Below are 18176 nucleotides of genomic sequence, written 5' to 3'. Positions count from 1 at the left end.
AAAAATATTTAAAAAATAAATATATACTCTTTTGATTACAATTTTTTTTTTAAATGTAAGAAAAATTTTAAATTAAGAGCTTGTTTAGGGCGTGTTAAATAAGCAAACTTTATTATTATTATTTTTTTAATCATTTTTAGATTACATCATTTTTTTTAATTTTTTTACATATTTTTTTTATAAAATATTTAAAAAATATATTTATTTAGATCATTTTAAACGATTCTTAAAAATTCACTTTAGATACGAAAGTGTCGGTAATAGAGATATTTCACTCCATTATTGACTAGAGACAATTCACTTGAAAATATTAGTCACTTCTTCTAGAAAACCATTTTTCAAAAGAAATCATTCCGTTGAAGAATAAAGTAGATCATCCAACTATGGAAAATGATTGGTGGCCCTAAAAAATTTGTCCCTAATGCCCCTAATTTCTAATTTTGGAAACTGTTTTCTTTTTTTCTTTCTTTTTTCCTTTTTTTTTTTTTTTTTTTTTACCTGAAGTGGAAATACGGGGCATTCGAGCCCCTGTTTTCGGGCCCTGAAGCACGGCCGATCCAACTATATTATGTACTAGCTACCACCATAATAACTATTAGTGCTAGCAACCTCCCTTGTTTATTACTTCTTTTTAAACTACACTATTCTCATGAGTGCTGTATTTTAAATAGGGAGAATTATATATAGTTGGGAGAAGAGAGAAAATATTATTAATATATAAGGAGTGTAAGTATATTTATGATAGGGTATAAATCAAAGATTGTAGGGTCACTTACGCACTTTTATACATTTATTATTATTTTTTTCTCACTCTTCTACTTATATATAATTCACCTTTTACATTTAACAACACTAAAGGTATCAATTTTTTTATTAAAAAATTTACCAAATACTCATATAAGTGAGTAATTTAGTAAATTCCTTAATAATTTTATTAGTATATATTTGTTCATCTATGTGCTGCCCAATTGCTATTTTCTCACTTATAAGAGCTACTCTAACCCTCATAGGCATTATTATGCTTATTAAAAATATTTATTTTATATTTTACTTAATCACTTTACATATTATTAGCATTAATTTTTTACTTCTAAAATTAATTTATTTAATTTCTGTTGGCGGTATAAATTGTATAAGCCAATCACGATTCAACACGTGACATGAGCAGGACAATTTGGAAAGGTAATATAAATCGCCAATCATAGTCAGACACGTGTCAACCCATACTAATAGTAATAGGTCTGCATAGCACCGGAATGATCGATGAATATAAGATGATGTGGCCTAACAGTTACTCACAAAGTTCAAATTTAAAATTAAGAGGGAAGCCTAACTACAAATATGGCGTAGTGGAGCTAACTGTGAGAGAGCATGATCAGCGATCATGGAGGGATGTTTCGACGGTTAGAAGCCCATTTCGACAGTTATCATTGAAAAGTATAAATAGCATAGAAGGCCCTAGAAAGAAAGATCTAGACTCAGATCCAGAAACCAGTTTTTATCTACTTTATTTTCCTTTCAATTTTTACATTTCTTTACATTTTTGCACTTCAAATTCTTGTATTACACTTTATTCATAGGAGTAGTTTCGAATAGCTTGTTGTTGTAAACCTCTATGAGACTAGGTCAAATCATTGTAAATTTTTCATTTTTACTTAATAAAATGCTGCATTTGTTCTTCATTTAATTGTTATTTACTAAATTCTCCTAAAAAAGTCACTAGTAAAAGTCCTTTTCATTGAGGCTGAAAAAATTAGAACACAATCATCTGATAATTGGTTGACAATTAATCTTTTGTAAGGACTGATTGATCCTTACTGGCACGCTTAAAAATTACAATACTAACCTTCGAAAGCCAAAAAAGTCAACATATATTTTTGGCATGCCCAGTGGGACTAATTGAAATGGCTAGACGTAGGAGACAATGAAAAAATGAATGCCTAGAATAAGGTGTGGAAGGAGGTAAAGGTACCTGATCTAGAGGATAATGTGATAACGCATCCTATGGAAACATCTATCTCAACAGAACCTATGGTCAAACAGACCAGTAATGCAGAACATGCACCACGTGTCCAGAATAATGGACGAGACCATGAAATTGGACCATTCACTGTTCCATCTACTTAGCTAATGAATCCGTGGGGAGCCCTAGCAGATGGCATGGGACAGCAGTTAATGAACACAATGGAAAGATGGGCAATATCTTTTATGGATTGGATGAATACCCATCAACCAACTAACATAAGGCATATAGAGGAAATTTCAAATGTCCCTTAGCAAAGATTGACTAGAGATAAACAACCTATGCAAAGTAATGGACCTACTAATGGTCAAACTAGTAATCAAAATTATGAAAGACCATCACCTTAGCCTTGATATGAACCTTTTTCGAGGCCTATGATAAATCAAAATGCCTCATTACTTAACAGTGAAGCCATGCAAATTGGTGGATCTGGGCCAACACAAGAAAATGGCATGAGGATGTTTCCAAATCCCATGTTCGAAGCCATACCTGGCACGAGGGGGTTCACCAATCCTTTGTGAATCTAATTTTTTTTTCTTTTTCTTTTTCCTTTGCGAACATAAATCAAAATGCTTACTAATTTTTTTTTTTTTTTTTTTTTTTTTTTTTTTTTTTTTTTTTTTCTCCTCTAATCATCACCCGTCAAAGAAGTGGTGAGGGTGATGATTGGAAGGTTTTCAATCTAACAACTTATACCAACTTTTAATTTAACACAGCAACTTGCCAAAGAAGGCCATGCACCTAAAAGCTTAAAGATTCTTCTGATTACTTCAGAAAAAGATGACACATTTGCGCAATCACAATTGACATAGCACAAAGCATCCAATTCAAGCCGCCCTCGTGCATACCTTTTCCATGTCCTGTTTTTAATTTTGAAAATTCGTTTGGGAAGTTATGGTTTGAGTTTTTTTGGTTATTTTAGTCACAAAAAATAAAATAGGCTATTTTAGTTATAACAAACAAAACATCACATCCAACCCATAATCATTACATTCTTCTCTCACAAAAAAACTTAAAAAAGTCAAAAAGTCAAAAAGTCCTTCTCAAATCAAGCTTTTAAGCCCAGACTAAAATAGTCAAAAAAGTCAAAAAGTCAAAAAGCGAACTCACTTCCCAAACGGAGGCTACAAATTAAAAAAAATTATCTCAAACATGCGCATACCCGGAAATGGGATTGCAACTTTGTCTTTGACACAATAATAACTGTTGTATTTTAATTTGAAATTTATTATAAATTTATTTTTATAATTGAAATTATTTATTTTATAAGATTCGTAATTTATGTATATCAAAAATTATATTAATCGGATATCAATAGTTAGGCGATTGAATTATATATTTTTTATACTATTTTTCAAAAGAAAACTTATTATTATTTTTTTTATAATAAATATAATTTGATCATATAATTATCAATATCTGATTATATAATTTTTGAAATATTTAAAATGCTCAATAAATCTTAAAAAATAAATAATTTAAATTATAAAAATAAATTCATCATAAATCTCAAATCAAAACACCAAAGAGTGTGTTTGGTTTGAGTTTTTTGAATTAGGTTTTTTGAAAACTCAATTTTTTTGTTTTCATGTTTTTTTTGTTTTTAGTAAATATTTTTAAAATTTTAAACATTTTTTTTTTACATTTTTAGATGCACTTCACTTAGATGTATCTAAAAAGTAAAAAGTTTATAAAAAAATATTTTAAAATTTTAATAAATACATAAAAATATAAAAAATGTGCTGAATTCTCGTATTTTTTTGTATTTTTAGTATTTAATGAATTTTTAAAAGATTTTTTTTAGAAATTTTTTACTTTTTAAATATATTTATGTTAAGTATGTCTAAAAAGTGAAAAAAATTACTTAAAATATTAAAAAAATTTAATAAAAATAAAAAAATACGAAAAATAAAAAAATAAATTTTTTTGAAAAATACTTTTAAAAAAACACAACAAAGCAAGCTGAAAGTTATTGCTTGGGTAGGTACACAGCAGCAACCATTCATCCCACACAATTAGTTTCCACTTTTATGGTCGGGTCAGACTCCTTTTTCGAAAAAGTATTGTATAGCCAAAATAATCAAAGGTTATGTAGCATCTCATCATCATAATTCTATCAACCACTTTAGTTTATTGCTGACAAATCATCATGGACACACACACACACAAATAAATAGATAAAGACATAGTTTTTATTAATTTCAAAATGTTTAAAACTTATTCATACGTAATATTAAAAAAAAAAATACTTTTATTTAAAAAATATTGTTCACCCAAAAAATTAAATGTAAACCAATGTCTAGCATTTCAGCAAAAATATTTAAATGGATACAAACAAACTATGAAGTGAGTCATTAATGAAGAAAGCGACCACACACGTTTTCCCATCATTTTATTTAGGCCAGGGTTTTTCCCCAGTTTTTTATGGACGGGAGAGGTGTTGTTGGATTGTGTAATCTCATTTTTAGGTTTTTTTTAAATAATTTATATTTTAAAATTTATTAAATATATTATTTTTAAAAAAAAGTAAGTCGATCGGATAAAGAAAGTCATGTATTTGAATTAGTTTTATATAAAAAAATAGACGATAAGAAAATAAACAGTTTATACAAAATTGATTTGAACATATGATTTCCGTTATCAAATTGATTTAATGTTTTGCAAGAATTATATACTTCACAAATTTTAAAAGGTTCTGTCTTTGGTCCAGTCCGCCATCGGACTGGACCGTGCTGTTGGGCCCGTGGGGGCCCACCACGGGTCCCGTTTTGAAAATTTAAATCGTTTAATGTGTAGAACTCGTTGAGTACTATATGCCTATGAAAAACCACGTTGATCGAATATCGATAGCTATGTGATCAAATCAGTTTTGTATAAAAAAAAATAGACGGTGAATAAATTAATGGTTGATAAAAAACTGTTATGATCACATAGCTATCGATATCTAATCAACGTGATTTTTCACAAGTATATAGTACTTGACGAGTTCTACATATTAAACGGTTCAGATTTTCAAAACAGGACCCGTGGTGGGCTCCCACGGGCCCAACAGCATGGTCCAGTCCGATGGTGGACTGGACCAAAGCCAGGCCCATTTTAAAATGTGAACGGTTCAAATTATTAAAATAGAATTAAAAAATAAATTCATTAGATCAAACTAAACTGCCCAATCCGATTAAAAACGAAAGACGTCCAATCCCTTTTATTTACCCATTAGACTCGGATAAGATATAAATTGTTGACTGACCCCTCCTTACTATTTTGTTTTTGTTATTTTTTTAATAAATAATTTGGTTTTATCCTTTTTATTATTATTATTTTTTTAATATTGATTTACACTAACTTCATTTACGATTTTTTAAAAAAAAGTTACTAAGGCAAATTACACTTTACCCTCAACTATTATCATTTTTTACTACCCCTCAAACTAAAAATTAGAACAACATACCCTCATCTTTTAAATTTTTTTAATCTAATTCTTATGTCTCAATATTTTTAATAAAACAGACAGAAAATGTGTATATAATGTTCACATATTATATTTGTTAGTACTGGGACAAAAAAGAGGGATGAGTCGAGCTGGTCCACGCTTCTAACGGATCTGCTGGCCTTGACGTCCACAAAGCATACTTGTAAAACAATCCAAAGGGGGAGGTAGTCCCCCGACGGGCATTCCGACGACCAAGTTAGATTAGGGCGGATTGATTGGAAAGGGAGAGAGAAAACAAGTGATGATCAGAAAACTTAACCTTTAGCGTGTCTCCAAAGCTTCCTTATATCCTTCGCTCATTATTTTCTTGTCCACTCCAAACTGTCTTGTCTGCTGAAAGTCTATAGCTTAGTTGACATCGTTCATGGTGATTCTACGCACTCTGACGTGAGGGGTCTTGCCGCATTTAATACTATGGTGGCCTTATTAAATGACTGATGCGGGTGCAATAACTTTATAGGATCTTTGTCTGCTTACGTGGCTAATTCCTTACATGATAGGTGTTTAAATGCAAATGGTCCTGACCTAGCATTGACTTCTCAGAACTATTGGGCTTTCAATATCTGGGCTGTAGGCTGGACCCTATTGTGAGTTGGGCCTTCTAGGGTGCCCATCAGTAGCAATATTTATGACAAAAATATTCGTTAAAGATCTGTCATAAAAATGACATATGCACATTACATGCACATTTTTCGTCTATTTTGTTAACAAAATTGAAACATAAGGGTTAGATTGAAAATTTTCAGAAGATCAGTGGTACATTGTTTTAATTTTCAATTTTTAGTTTCAGGGGATTAAAAAAAGCAAAAAGAAAAAAGTAATAGTTGAGGAAGTAAAGTGTAATTTGCCTAAAATATAATGGCTACACAAAATTAACATAATTATACTATACTCTCTTAAAATTTAAATTATTGTGGTCAATTTGAAAATTTGTGAAATTTTCAACCCTCTACCAAAGCATCCATTCTCAAAATTAATAGGTTAATTAAATATTTTTACATTTTCAAATAAAAAGTTTAGGTGAGTTAAAAATGCAAAATAAAATTCTCATCATTAATTAGAATCTAGGACTAACAATTTTATTTTTTATAATTTCAAAACAAAATTTTATTAGGAAAATTTACCTATAAACCCTATCTTGAGGAATGATAATTCATTTAGTCCCAAGAATTTTCTTATAAACCAGATAGTCCTATTGATTTTGAAAATGTAGATTTAATATATTATTTAGAAATTGGATCTACGGTTATACCTTATTTCTATTATGTTTCTTTCTTTTTGCTTTTGTGCTAGAAAGGTAAGGTACACAATTTTTTGGGAATTAAATTTAGGATTAATTTTTATATGAGAATATTTTTATTTGGAAAATATTTCAACATGAGTATAAAAATGACTTAAAATATGTGATCTTTCAAACATTCCAAGAGGATGTGGGATTCTTCAAATATTTCAAAAGGAGCACAAAAACTCATTAGTAAACTTTGGGCAAATGTATAATTTTAAACTGTAATAGTCCAATGTAACACTTCAAAAAAAAAAAAAAAAAAATCATTAGTATACTTTTATCAAACGTAACACTAAAAAAAAACTCTTTAGTGTAACACTCCAATGTAATGCACAAAAAAATTCATTAGTGTTCCCAAATGTAATATTCTAATGTAACACTCTAAAAAGGATATGAGATTCTTCAAACCATTCCAAAAAGAGTACAAAAATCTGTTAGTAAGCTTTGGATAAATGTATAATTTTTAAACTGTGAGTGTTATGTTTAGAAAAAGTATATTAAATAGTTTTTTGTATTTTTTTATGTGTTATATTGGAGTGTTATGTTTTGGAATTATATTGATTAGAGTGTTACATTTGGGAAAAGTACACTAAAGAGCATTTTTTGTGTGTTACATTGGAGTGTTACGTTTGAAAAAAATACAATAAGGAGGAAAAAGTACACTAAAGAGTTTTTTTTGGAGCGTTTTTTTGTTGCATTTGGGAAAAGTATAGTAAGAAGTGTTTTTTGGAGTGGCACATTGTTACGTTTGGAGAGTTTTTATGGAGTGTTATGTTATTACGTTTGGAAAAAGTACACTAAAAAGTTTTTTTTCGGAGTCTCACGTTGTTACGTTTGTAAAAAGCATACCAAGAAATTTTTTAATGTGTTACATTGCAGTATTACATTATTAGAATGTTACATTAGAATATTAAGTTTTTGTTTGTGTAGAGGGTCAGAAATTAAGCCTCAAACTAAGTATGGACCCAAGCACTAAGATCGCCTTAAAAAGGTGACTAGGGATAAAAAGGAGCATAGGCCAAAGCCCAAGGGAAGTGGGCCAACAAGTGGGCTGAGGCAGGTCCGACCCACCAGGGCTTCAGATAGACTTCGCAAAGCAAAATGCCCAAGTCAAGTTGCAGAGGCAACACCTGTAGCGATGAAGTTGACGAGGGAATATGTGCAGTGGCAAAGTTGCTGAGGCACTTTGCCTTAGTGCCGCCATTTGTAATTACTTCGGTCCCGCCGCCATCTGAAGTTGCGGAGGGAGCATGTGCAACGGGAAAGTTGCTGAGGCACTTTGCTTCAGTGCCGCCATTCCTAATATCTTCGGTTCCGCAGCCGTTCGAAGTTGCTGAGGGAAAGAGAAAACCGAAGCAACTAAGTTGCAAAGGCAACACTTGCAACGACCAAGTTACGGAGGCACTTTGTCTCAGCGCCGCCATTCCAAGTATCTTTGGCTCTGTCACCATTCCAAGTAATGTTGGTTCCTCCGTCATCTGAAGTTGCTGAAGGAAAGAGAAAGCCGTTGCAACTAAGTTGCAGAGGCGATACTTGTAGCGCCCAAGTTGCGGAGGCATTCTATTGGCGCCGTCATCTCCAATATCTTCGGTTCTGCCGTCTGAACTTGCCACGGGAAATGACTACCGCAGCAACTACTACCGTAGCAACTAAGTTGTAGAGGGAATATCCTGCGAAGGTGATAGCAGCCTTTGAGAGAGAGGTTTTCCTCTGCAAGTAGAGGCTAATGCTTGGCGTTGACAGCAGGCCCCAAGGCATTACTAGCCTAGGGCTGATAGTAGGCCCTACAGTTCATTTAACTTGGCGCTGATAGCAGGCCCCAAGACTTACTGGTTGGAGCTAATAGCAAGCCCAGAGATACCAGTTTACCGCAGCAATCCCACGAAGATGGGAGTAGAGTAGCCCGAACATAAGGGACTCCCTTTCCATTACTCAGGTCATGGACCTGCCTTACTAAGGCACAACATGGCTGATTACAGGCTTGGTTGTGGCCTTCGCCCTGGAAAGTTGGGGAGTTTGTGGTTAGGTGGCTAAGGGTGGAGGCTTCGCTGAGGTGAACGCGAACGTAGTCGATAGTAGACTAATGGAGTCCTGAGAATGCATGTACTGGCTAAATAGAACTGAGAAGGCAAGTGCAACGACAAGGTTCACTGTTACAAGTGTACTTGCTGAGGTTCAAACTCAGAGGGCAAGTGTAGAGGTAAGCATTCCCGTTGCAACTGCACTTGTTGAGGCTCAAAAGGGAGTTGTAGCGCCAAACGCTCCCGTCACAACTACACTTGTTGGGGTTCAAAAAGGTAGTTGCGGAGGCAAACAGATAGTACACAGTATATGCAGAGGGACACATGGCACCTTTAGCCTGGTGGCTCAAGGTAGAATATTCCATGTGATCCTCTAGGACACATGTCTTCTCTCTATTTGGCCACTTGGTGTCCTTTTGGCACCAAGGAAAAGCCTATAAATAGGACCCATTTCCCAAGGTTCAACAAGAGGAATTTTTGAGATTTGGGGAGATGTTGCCCAATTTGGTATTGCCATACACTTCTCCTTGAGCCATTTGCTTTACCTTCACCCAGCTATACACTCTTCAACTCCCAGATAGCTACTGCTGCTCATTCTCCAGCCACTTCCACTATTATTGGACCATTAACATAGTTTTGCCTCTCTAATCACCTCCCTAACCTTGAACCCCCTTACATTTCTAGCGACTCTGCTGGGGAGGCTGCTTTGTTGATGGTTCATACCCGCAGTGGCTTTTATACTTCACTGGAAAAAATAGCAAATGATGAAGTTCAGCAACCCCCACGGCAACAAGGCTCTTCTAATGGCGGAGCAGCACATGCAAAGGACCGTGACCACAGTGTTGTGATTGAGGCAATTCAGTCACTCCAGGATACGTAGAGGGAGATCCTGCCAGCTTTGCAAACTCTCACTAAGGCTATTATGGCCATGGCTTCTAAACCAGCTCTAGTGCAAGCACCTCCGCCTGTAGCAGTCCCAAACCCAGCACCTAACTTGTTCTCTGAGGTTCAGGCTCCGATCCAGGTGCCTCTGGTGGTACCTTAGGTGAACGATACGGCTGCTGGTTTAGCTACCCAGGAGCAGACTGGACCATTCCAGCCCACTCACTTTGTTACTCTAGCCGATGTACAAGCTATGCTCGAGCAAGAGCGCAACAAGAAGCAACTGCCATCTTTTCCAAACCCAGATGTGAAGCCCCCATACTCACAGGAGATATTAACCATGCCGTATCCAACTGAGTATACATGACCCAAGTTTATTAAGTTTGATGGAAAACAAGGCAATGCCAGAGAACATGTGGTGAGGTTTATTGAAACTCTTGGTGTCCATGGCAGTGACCACTCTCTGTGCCTTCGGGAGTTCTCCAAATCACTCACCAAAAGGGCTTATAGTTGGTATGTGAACTTGGCTCCCAACTTGATCTAGAGTTGGGAGGAGATGGTGAACAAGTTCTACACGAAGTTCTTCCAAGTCTAAGAGAAAATCACAACCCTCACACTTGAGCGAGATGTCCAAAAAGAAGGCGAAGATATATTGGACTATGTTATGCGGTTCCAAGACAAGGCTATTGACTGTCATGAACCAGTGGATGAAGCTTACTTAGTTATCATATGTGTGGAGGGTGCCATACGCGACTACAAAATTTTCTTGGTGAACCATAATCTGCCTACCTTTTCAACCTTGATTGAGGTAGCTAGAAACCTCAGCACCATTGGTCCTTTACACAGATCTTGCGATAGCCACCGCTACTCTCGTAGTAGCAAAGTTGCTGTGGTAACCTCTATAGAAGGGAGCCGCTCACAAGCAGAGGCCTTGTCCTCTCGAAAGAGAAAGAGTTATGATGACAGGAATCCATATCCTTGCAGCCTTGAGAATGTTAAGGCCTTGGTTAAAGAATGGGTCGCTGATGGTGAACTTACTTTGCCTCCCGTTGATGTTACTCCAACCAAGAAGGACAAAGAAAGCCCAGATTATTGTGTCTATCACAGAACCACCAGACACCTTACTAGGGACTGTTGGACGTTGAAAAGTATCTTCAAGAAGAAAGTTGATGTGAATGAGTTGAAGTTCAAAGATGTCGGTAATCGTGACGTACGGAAGGACCCTTATCCTAACCACAAGGAGAAGGGGAAGAATGTGCACATGATTGGCTATCTTGGGCGTGTGTGCGATCAAGTGCACATGGCATCCTACTATGATGAGTTAGAAGAAATCACAACTAGCCAGCTCCCTGAAACAGTACTTGCAGAGGCAAAATTCGTAGAGGATACTCATGCTCAAGCCTTGTAAAATTCTGTTAAGTTTCGCACCTTTTTTGATCAACTGGGGCTGAGCCAAGCCGCTAGGGTGGAAGCAACAAAGGCCCTCATCGACATCTTTGAAGTGCACCATGTTAAAGTTGCTGAGGCTAAGAAGAATGTGCCTCGGCTCATCCAGAAAGATTATGGGGCCATTACTTTTTCAGAAGCAGACAGAGCATATCCATTTCCTCATAACTGCCATTTTTTTGTCACAACTTACATCAATGATGTAGAGTTCAAGCGTGCTTTCCTCGATGGTGGGGCATCCATAAACATTATTACCGTTGACACCTTTGCAAAGGCTGGTATCCCAGAGCCCAGAATGGTTCGCCAACCCATTATTGTAACGGGTTTTGGTGGTGAGAAAAAGGTCACTAAGGGCCATGTTGTAGTGGACTTAGCAGTTGCAAGATTCGTTCTGCGACTAAGTTCCATGTGATTGAAGCAGATACAAATTACCACATGATACTTGGCAGAGCTTGGATGCACCGATATGGGGCTATCCTGTCCAGTTATCACCAATATGTGAAGGCAAAGTTGGGAAAACGCACAGTTACCATAAACGCGTCTGAAAAGCCATTCGGAGTGGAAGAGGCACACTATTCGGATACAGTTTTCTTTGCTGAGTTGTCAACGGATGAAACTCCAAGGACTGGTAAAATTGCAGGGGTAAAATTGCCGAAGTGGGAAGACATTCGAGATGCAGAGGTTGCTCCAGAAAGCAGTGGACAGAAAAGGAGTAGCAAATCCACAAGTCCTCTGCCCAAGATTGTCAGGGTGCGTAAGGACGACAAGACAGTTTACTACCTATGACGGTCTTGGGGGCCAGACTTCATACCTTGGGAGGATGGCCCTGAGACAAATAAATGTGACAGTAATGAGTCCCAAGAAGGGTTGGTGGAGACGCCTGAGCCCGTCCCTGAATGCATGCAAGATACGCCCAAACCCTAATAGGAGGTACTTGCTGAGGTCAACCTTAGTGACTTACCTGGGCAGAGCAAGCCGGTGTTTGTCAGTGATATAATGGCTCCAGCAGCTAAGGAAGAATTGATAACACTACTAAAGCAATACAATGATGTCTTTGCTTGGACATATGATGAGATGCCTGGTCTTGACCCATCCCTCGTCACTCATCATCTAGACACTTTTCCTAACTCTAAACCAATCAAGCAGCACGCTCGAAAGTATTACCCTGATCTTGAAGCAAAGATTAAAGCACAGGTAGAAAAGTTGCAGAGGGCTAAGTTCATTGAGCCTATATAGTACCCAACTTGGCTTGCAAATATTGTTCCTGTGCAGAAGAAGAATGGTCAGATCAAGGTTTGCGCAGACTTTCGCGACCTGAATAAGGCCTGCCCGAAAGATAAGCTTCCATTGCCCCATGTTGATACACTTGTTGATTCAATTGCGGGCCATCAGATGTTCTCTTTCATGAATGGGTTCAGTGGTTATAACGAGATCAAAAAGGCACCAGAAGATGCAGAAAAGACAGCTTTCAGAACGACCTTGGAAAATTTTTTCTATACGGTGATGCCCCTCGGTTTGAAAAATGCGGGGGCAACCTACCAACGGGCTATGACTACAGTGTTCCATGACATGTTGCATCATGAAGTGGAAGTATATGTGGATGATATGGTGGTCAAGTCTACTAAGGCAAACCGCCACCTTTGTGACTTGGAAAATGTTTTTCAACGTTACCTCAAATTCTGCCTTAAGATGAACCCTCTCAAGTGTGCCTTTGGAGTTATCGCTGGCAAGTTCCTTGGCTTCCTTGTACACCAGCGGGGGATTGAAGTTGATGGGGATAAGGTCAAGTCAATCATGGAGATGCCACCGCCACACTCTCAAAAACTTTGAAGAAATTTCTAGGCAAAGGGATAACCTTTTCCTTTGGGACATTGCTGAAAGGGAATCACAAGTTTAAATGGTTGCAAGAACACTAACAAGCATTTGATATGGTGAAGAAAGCACTTACCTCCCCACTTACAATGATTGCCCCACAGCCTGAAAAGCCTCTGCTACTGTACCTGACCTCTACTCCTTGGTTTATTGGAGCTCTACTTGTACAAGACATAAATGGAATTGAGAAGCCAGTTTATTACATCAGTCGCAAAGTCAATGGTGCCGAGTCGCGATATACTCCAATTGAGAGGCATTGTTTAGCCTTAATCTTCACAGTGCAAAAGTTGTGCCACTACTTTTTGGCACACCCGATCCAGGTTGTGACCCGGAGTGATCCAATTCGCTATTTGCTAAGCAAGCCCACTCTGACTGGGAGAATGGCAAGATGGCTCTTGGCTCTAGTGGAATATGACATCACTTGTGTCACTCCTAAGGCTATTAAGAGCCAAACACTTGCAGACTTACTGGCCCAGTTCCCATCTGGTGAACATGAACCTGCAGAGGTACCCCTACCGAGTGAGGTCCATGTCTCAGCAGCTGCAATTGAGACTTAAAGTTTAATGGAGCTTCTGGAGCTGGGAAAGGTGGAGCTGGTGTAACACTAACCAGTCAAGAAGGAGAAAAGTTTCATCTATCATATAAGCTTGCCTTTGAGTGTTCAAACAACGAGGCTGAATATGAAGCGTTGATACTGGGCCTGATAGTTGCCCAAAAGAAGGGCATCCGCAAGTTGAAAATCTGGGGCGACTCCAAGTTAGTTGTCAAGAAAACGATGGGTGATTTCGCCTTGAAGGAGCCCCTGTTGGGCCCATATCGCACTATAGTTCAAAGGTTACTCACTCAGTTTGATGATATCCAAATCTAGCATACCCCTCGAACACATAACTGTTTCCTCGATGCCTTGGCTACACTAGGGGCAAAGGTGGAGATACTAGATGATAGTATAGCCATCGTCATCGAGAAAAGAACAACACCAGCGGTGCTAACTGCAGAACATGCAGAGCAAGATACTGAGGGGTGGAGAGCAGATATAATCCAGCAGCTGAAAACTGGCCAGGGAACAATCAGACCAGCAGAACGTGCATCATTTCTACTCCTCAGAGGAGAGTTGTATTTTCGTGGTCCCAACAACCTGCTGGTAAGGTGCGTCGGTAGACAAGAAGCAACTTACAGACTTAAGCAGATCCATGCTAAGTCTCGTGGAGATGGAGATATTAGTCTATACCGACGGATACAAAGGCAAGGGTACTACTGGCCAGAAATGGAAAAGGAAAGTACTGAGTTGCAAAGGCAATGTGCAAAGTGTCAGTCCCATCCTAAGGAAGAGGAAGCCCATTTCTTAAGCAGTGATGAATGGAGGCAGCCATATTTTGACTACCTTGGGAACAACACACTCCCTAAGAACAAAGCCAACGTAATCAGAGTCAAGAGGCGAGCCCTCCGCTTCTTCCTTGATCAAGGCAAGCTGTATCGAAGAAGCTTCGAGGGGGAACCTTTAGCATGCTTATCAAAAGATGAGGCAAATATGGTGCTAAGGGAAGCCCACAAGATAGAGCAGTAAGGAGGACAGTGATTATATGGACATCTCATTCACCTCGACTATTACTGGCCAACAATTGAAGAAGATGCTAAAAACTTTGTGAGGAGATGCCAATCATGTCAAAAGTTTGGGAATTTGATACATGCACCGGCAGTTGAACTGCACAACATCAAGACCCCTTATCCATTCCATACTTGGGCATTTGACTTGGTAGGTACTATAGCACAGCAGTCCAAAGGCTACAGATGGATACTTGCAGCAACCGAAGTTAGCCCCAAGTGGGTACAGGCTATACCAATGAGGAAGGCAGATAGGGCAGGAGTAGCCAACTTCATTAGAGAGAACATAATCTGCAGGTTTGGCATATCCAAAGTGATGTTGTCTGACAACAGAACTCCTTTTGTAAATTGCCATGTTGGAAGGCTGCGAGATACTTACCAGATCAAGTACCACAAGTCTAGTCCATACTACCCCCAAGGGAATGGACAAGCAGAGGCGACTAGCAAAACCCTCATCTAAATAATGAGTAAAATGATGGATGAAGCAGGGGGCACATGGTCTGAACAACTCCCCGTAGCACTCTGGGCTTATAGAACGTCAAAGAGAAAGCCAACTCCGGCAATCCCATTTTCCCTAGTGTATGGGTTCGAAGTTGTGTTACCAGTTGAATTGGCAGTACCCTCAGCAAGAATGGCTATGTTAGCACACTTAGTTCCAGACAGCAGGAAGAATGACATAGAGGCAGCTAAAGAAAGAAAAGATCGGGCCTCACAGGCAATGGAAAAGTATCATCAATCCATAGCTCGTGCCTACAATCAATCTATTCAACACAGAAAGTTCAAGGAAGGGGACTTAGTATGAAAAACAGTGCATGCAATCATGTGGGGGCAGCCAATTCCCAAGTTCTCACCCAGATGGGAAGGCCCCTACAAAGTTGCTGAAGCAAGCAGCAACGGGTACTACAAGTTGGCAAGAGTAGATGATGGGTTCAGAACTGGCCCTGTCAACGCCAAGTATGTCAAAGAATATTTTCCTTAATTTCTTTTGAAAAGAGTTGTAAGTTTCTTTGTTAATACTTCCAAAGTAAAGTGTAAAGAAAGGGTCATACACTTAATAAACCGGTTACTCTCATATACACTTAGTGTAAGGAAAGTTTTCCATACTTTGTGAAAGTTTATCCTTGTAAAAAGCTTAGTCATGATAAAGTTTTGTTCACTGTAAAACTTTTGCTTATCTTTAGAAGTTATGTGAGAAGCAATGTAAAGAAAATCAATGAAATGAAGCCCAAAAGTACTACCAAACGTCCATGCTTTCCATTAAAGTCAAACTTCTAGAACATGATTACAATGTTTGAAAAGAAGTTATAACAGAGAAATAGAAAAGAAAAGGCGCACCAAGCACGATGCAACAACAAAATAAAGTAAGAAAAAATGAAAGAAATCATAACAAAGTCATAGAGTTACATCAAATCAAATCAAACCCTTCAAAAGGGAGTCCATCAGAGTCACATCTTGAGGCAACTGTGCAACCAATGCAAAGTCTTTCTCTTTGAACCGAGCCAGGTTTTGCCGATGCTGCTCCAGGGGACCCTCACACTCCTTAATAGTCTCCTCCAAGGACGCAATCATCGCAACATTCTCGACGTGCTTAAGGAAACCATCAACTGCCTGAAGCCTGTCCCTCATCCATGATAGGTTCAAACCATTCCTCTCAAAGCAGTTCAAATTGGCCTCGGCACTCTCCACGAACTTGCTAGGAGTCGTCAGGATCTATCTAGTGGCAAGGTCACGAATAAAGCCAGTGAGTGACTCCAACAGCGCCGTTTGTACTATAGATCCGGGGACATTAAAGACAGTAAAGGTGTCCAGATGCTGTGCTTGGATACAAGTAAGGGTGGAAGTAGCTTCGGAAGAAATCTAGTAACTTAGGAAGAAAACTTTCTTTGAGGAGTAGGGGGACTCTTTCACACCACCGCCAGCTTCAATCACTGGTGGGAGATTAATGGAGCAACTAAAGGTCTGAGGACGATGCACTTCCCCTGAAGATGACTGCCCAGCGGCAATGGAGTAGGTAGACGCTGGCTGGCGACCGGGTGAACTGGCTTCGCAAGAAAGACCAAAACTACCTGCACCATTATGTCACTCTGAAAAGAGGTCATCCATCTGGTAATATCCAATGTTTAGATCTGGGACAGCAATGGTATCTATCACAGTATAAAAATCTCGAGATAGCCCAAGGTCAACAGGCACCTCTGGAAAATGAGTGGGGTACAAGTCTACCAGCTGTTCAGAGGTTGTCGAAGCAATTGGATCAGAGGTCCCAGTAGCAGTAGTAATAGTGTGGGCAGCTAAGGTGACAACTACCTCTACAAGTCGGTCCAAATTCAGAGGGGTCACAGCAGGAACAGTGGCAGCAACCGCTATACCTACACTCCCCTCAGCCACTTGAACGTCTGGAAGTGGAGCCTGCTGAATTAACGGAGACTTAGTAGATTGGGAGGAACTGCCAGATGTAGCTCCAAGGGGAGGTGGTGCAACTTCCAGCTGCTCTCTCATGCCGCGATCTTCACTAGGGGTATTAGGTACGAAATCATCTTCGCCAACAGAGGAACGGCCGGAGTGCACAGAGTCAGAAGGATGTGGAGGCTCTAAACCCTCAGCAGCTATATCACCCGCTGTAACTTCCACAGCAAGGGAAACTTGCACATTGCCTGCGGCTTCCACAACTGGCTCAGCCTCGGCAACTGGCTCGGCCTCAGCGGTCAGTTTGCCTCTCACACTTGGTTTCTCTTCAACGTCTGGAAGAACTGCCCTGCGAGTCCTGAATCGTTTCAACCTAGTAGCAATGGGAAGGTTGTCATCGTTGTCTGAGTATGAAGAAATGCCAATGGCAGTAGAAGTACCCCTTGGACCAGAGGGCAGTATGGTCTGTGGTCCCTAAAAAGAGGAAGAAGATCATGTGGTTATTACAGTGAACATAATAAGTATAAAGAAATAATACAAAATATTTTTTTAAGTATGGATACCTTTCGGAGTCTCTTCTTACTGGGCGAGGCATGTGCCTCAGGAATTGACGTCGCTACTGCTTGGGCTGCCTTCAGCTTGGAACGGGTCATGCGTACTGTTGCACTTACTTCGAGGGGAGTAATCTGCAAGGGTTGAACAGACATTTCCCCAGATGGGTGAGGCTCATCCACAGTGGGCAGGGATAAAAGTTTAAAACGACAAAATATGCTGGATTGTTTCCCTCGGCCAGAAGGCAGACGAAGGGATAAGTCGGGCTACGAGATAGGTTCCATTGTAGGAATGACCGGAGCACTATTGTAAAAATTGAAGAAAGAATTGAGATTGCAGTGCCAGAATAGCCTATTGTCAAGAGTACAGGCACCGTCTCTCCCAAGTGAAGGAAGCTCTAAAAATCCTAAGCCCTCCACAAGTAGAGCGGTATAATCACGGGTAAATCGTTGAAAACTCTAGTGGAAATCAATTTGAGGCGGGGGAGCATATGGGACGCCCTGATCCATCTCGAATTGCATGAGGACCCTGTCCGGTCGGTAAATGACGCTGGACATGCCTTCTTCATTCCACATGGGCAGAAATCCAAGGCGAATCATG

General features: G+C 39.0%; 1 protein-coding gene across 1 annotated transcript; it reads left to right on the top strand.

The window, feature by feature from the left end:
- The first annotated feature begins 13075 nt into the window (after window positions 1–13075).
- Window positions 13076–14583, top strand: LOC145822027 (uncharacterized). The gene is made up of 2 exons (XM_082918598.1): window positions 13076–13525; window positions 13888–14583. Exons 1-2 carry the CDS (start codon window positions 13076–13078, stop codon window positions 14581–14583), a joined length of 1146 nt encoding a protein of 381 aa, XP_082774724.1.
- Window positions 14584–18176: the final 3593 nt, after the last annotated feature.

This window comes from Camellia sinensis, chromosome 3, assembly GCF_055761805.1.
Source record: "Camellia sinensis isolate YWXY chromosome 3, ASM5576180v1, whole genome shotgun sequence".
NCBI lineage: Eukaryota > Viridiplantae > Streptophyta > Magnoliopsida > Ericales > Theaceae > Camellia > Camellia sinensis.
Note: the sequence above shows the minus strand (reverse complement) of the source record. Positions and strands in the feature narration are given on the sequence as shown.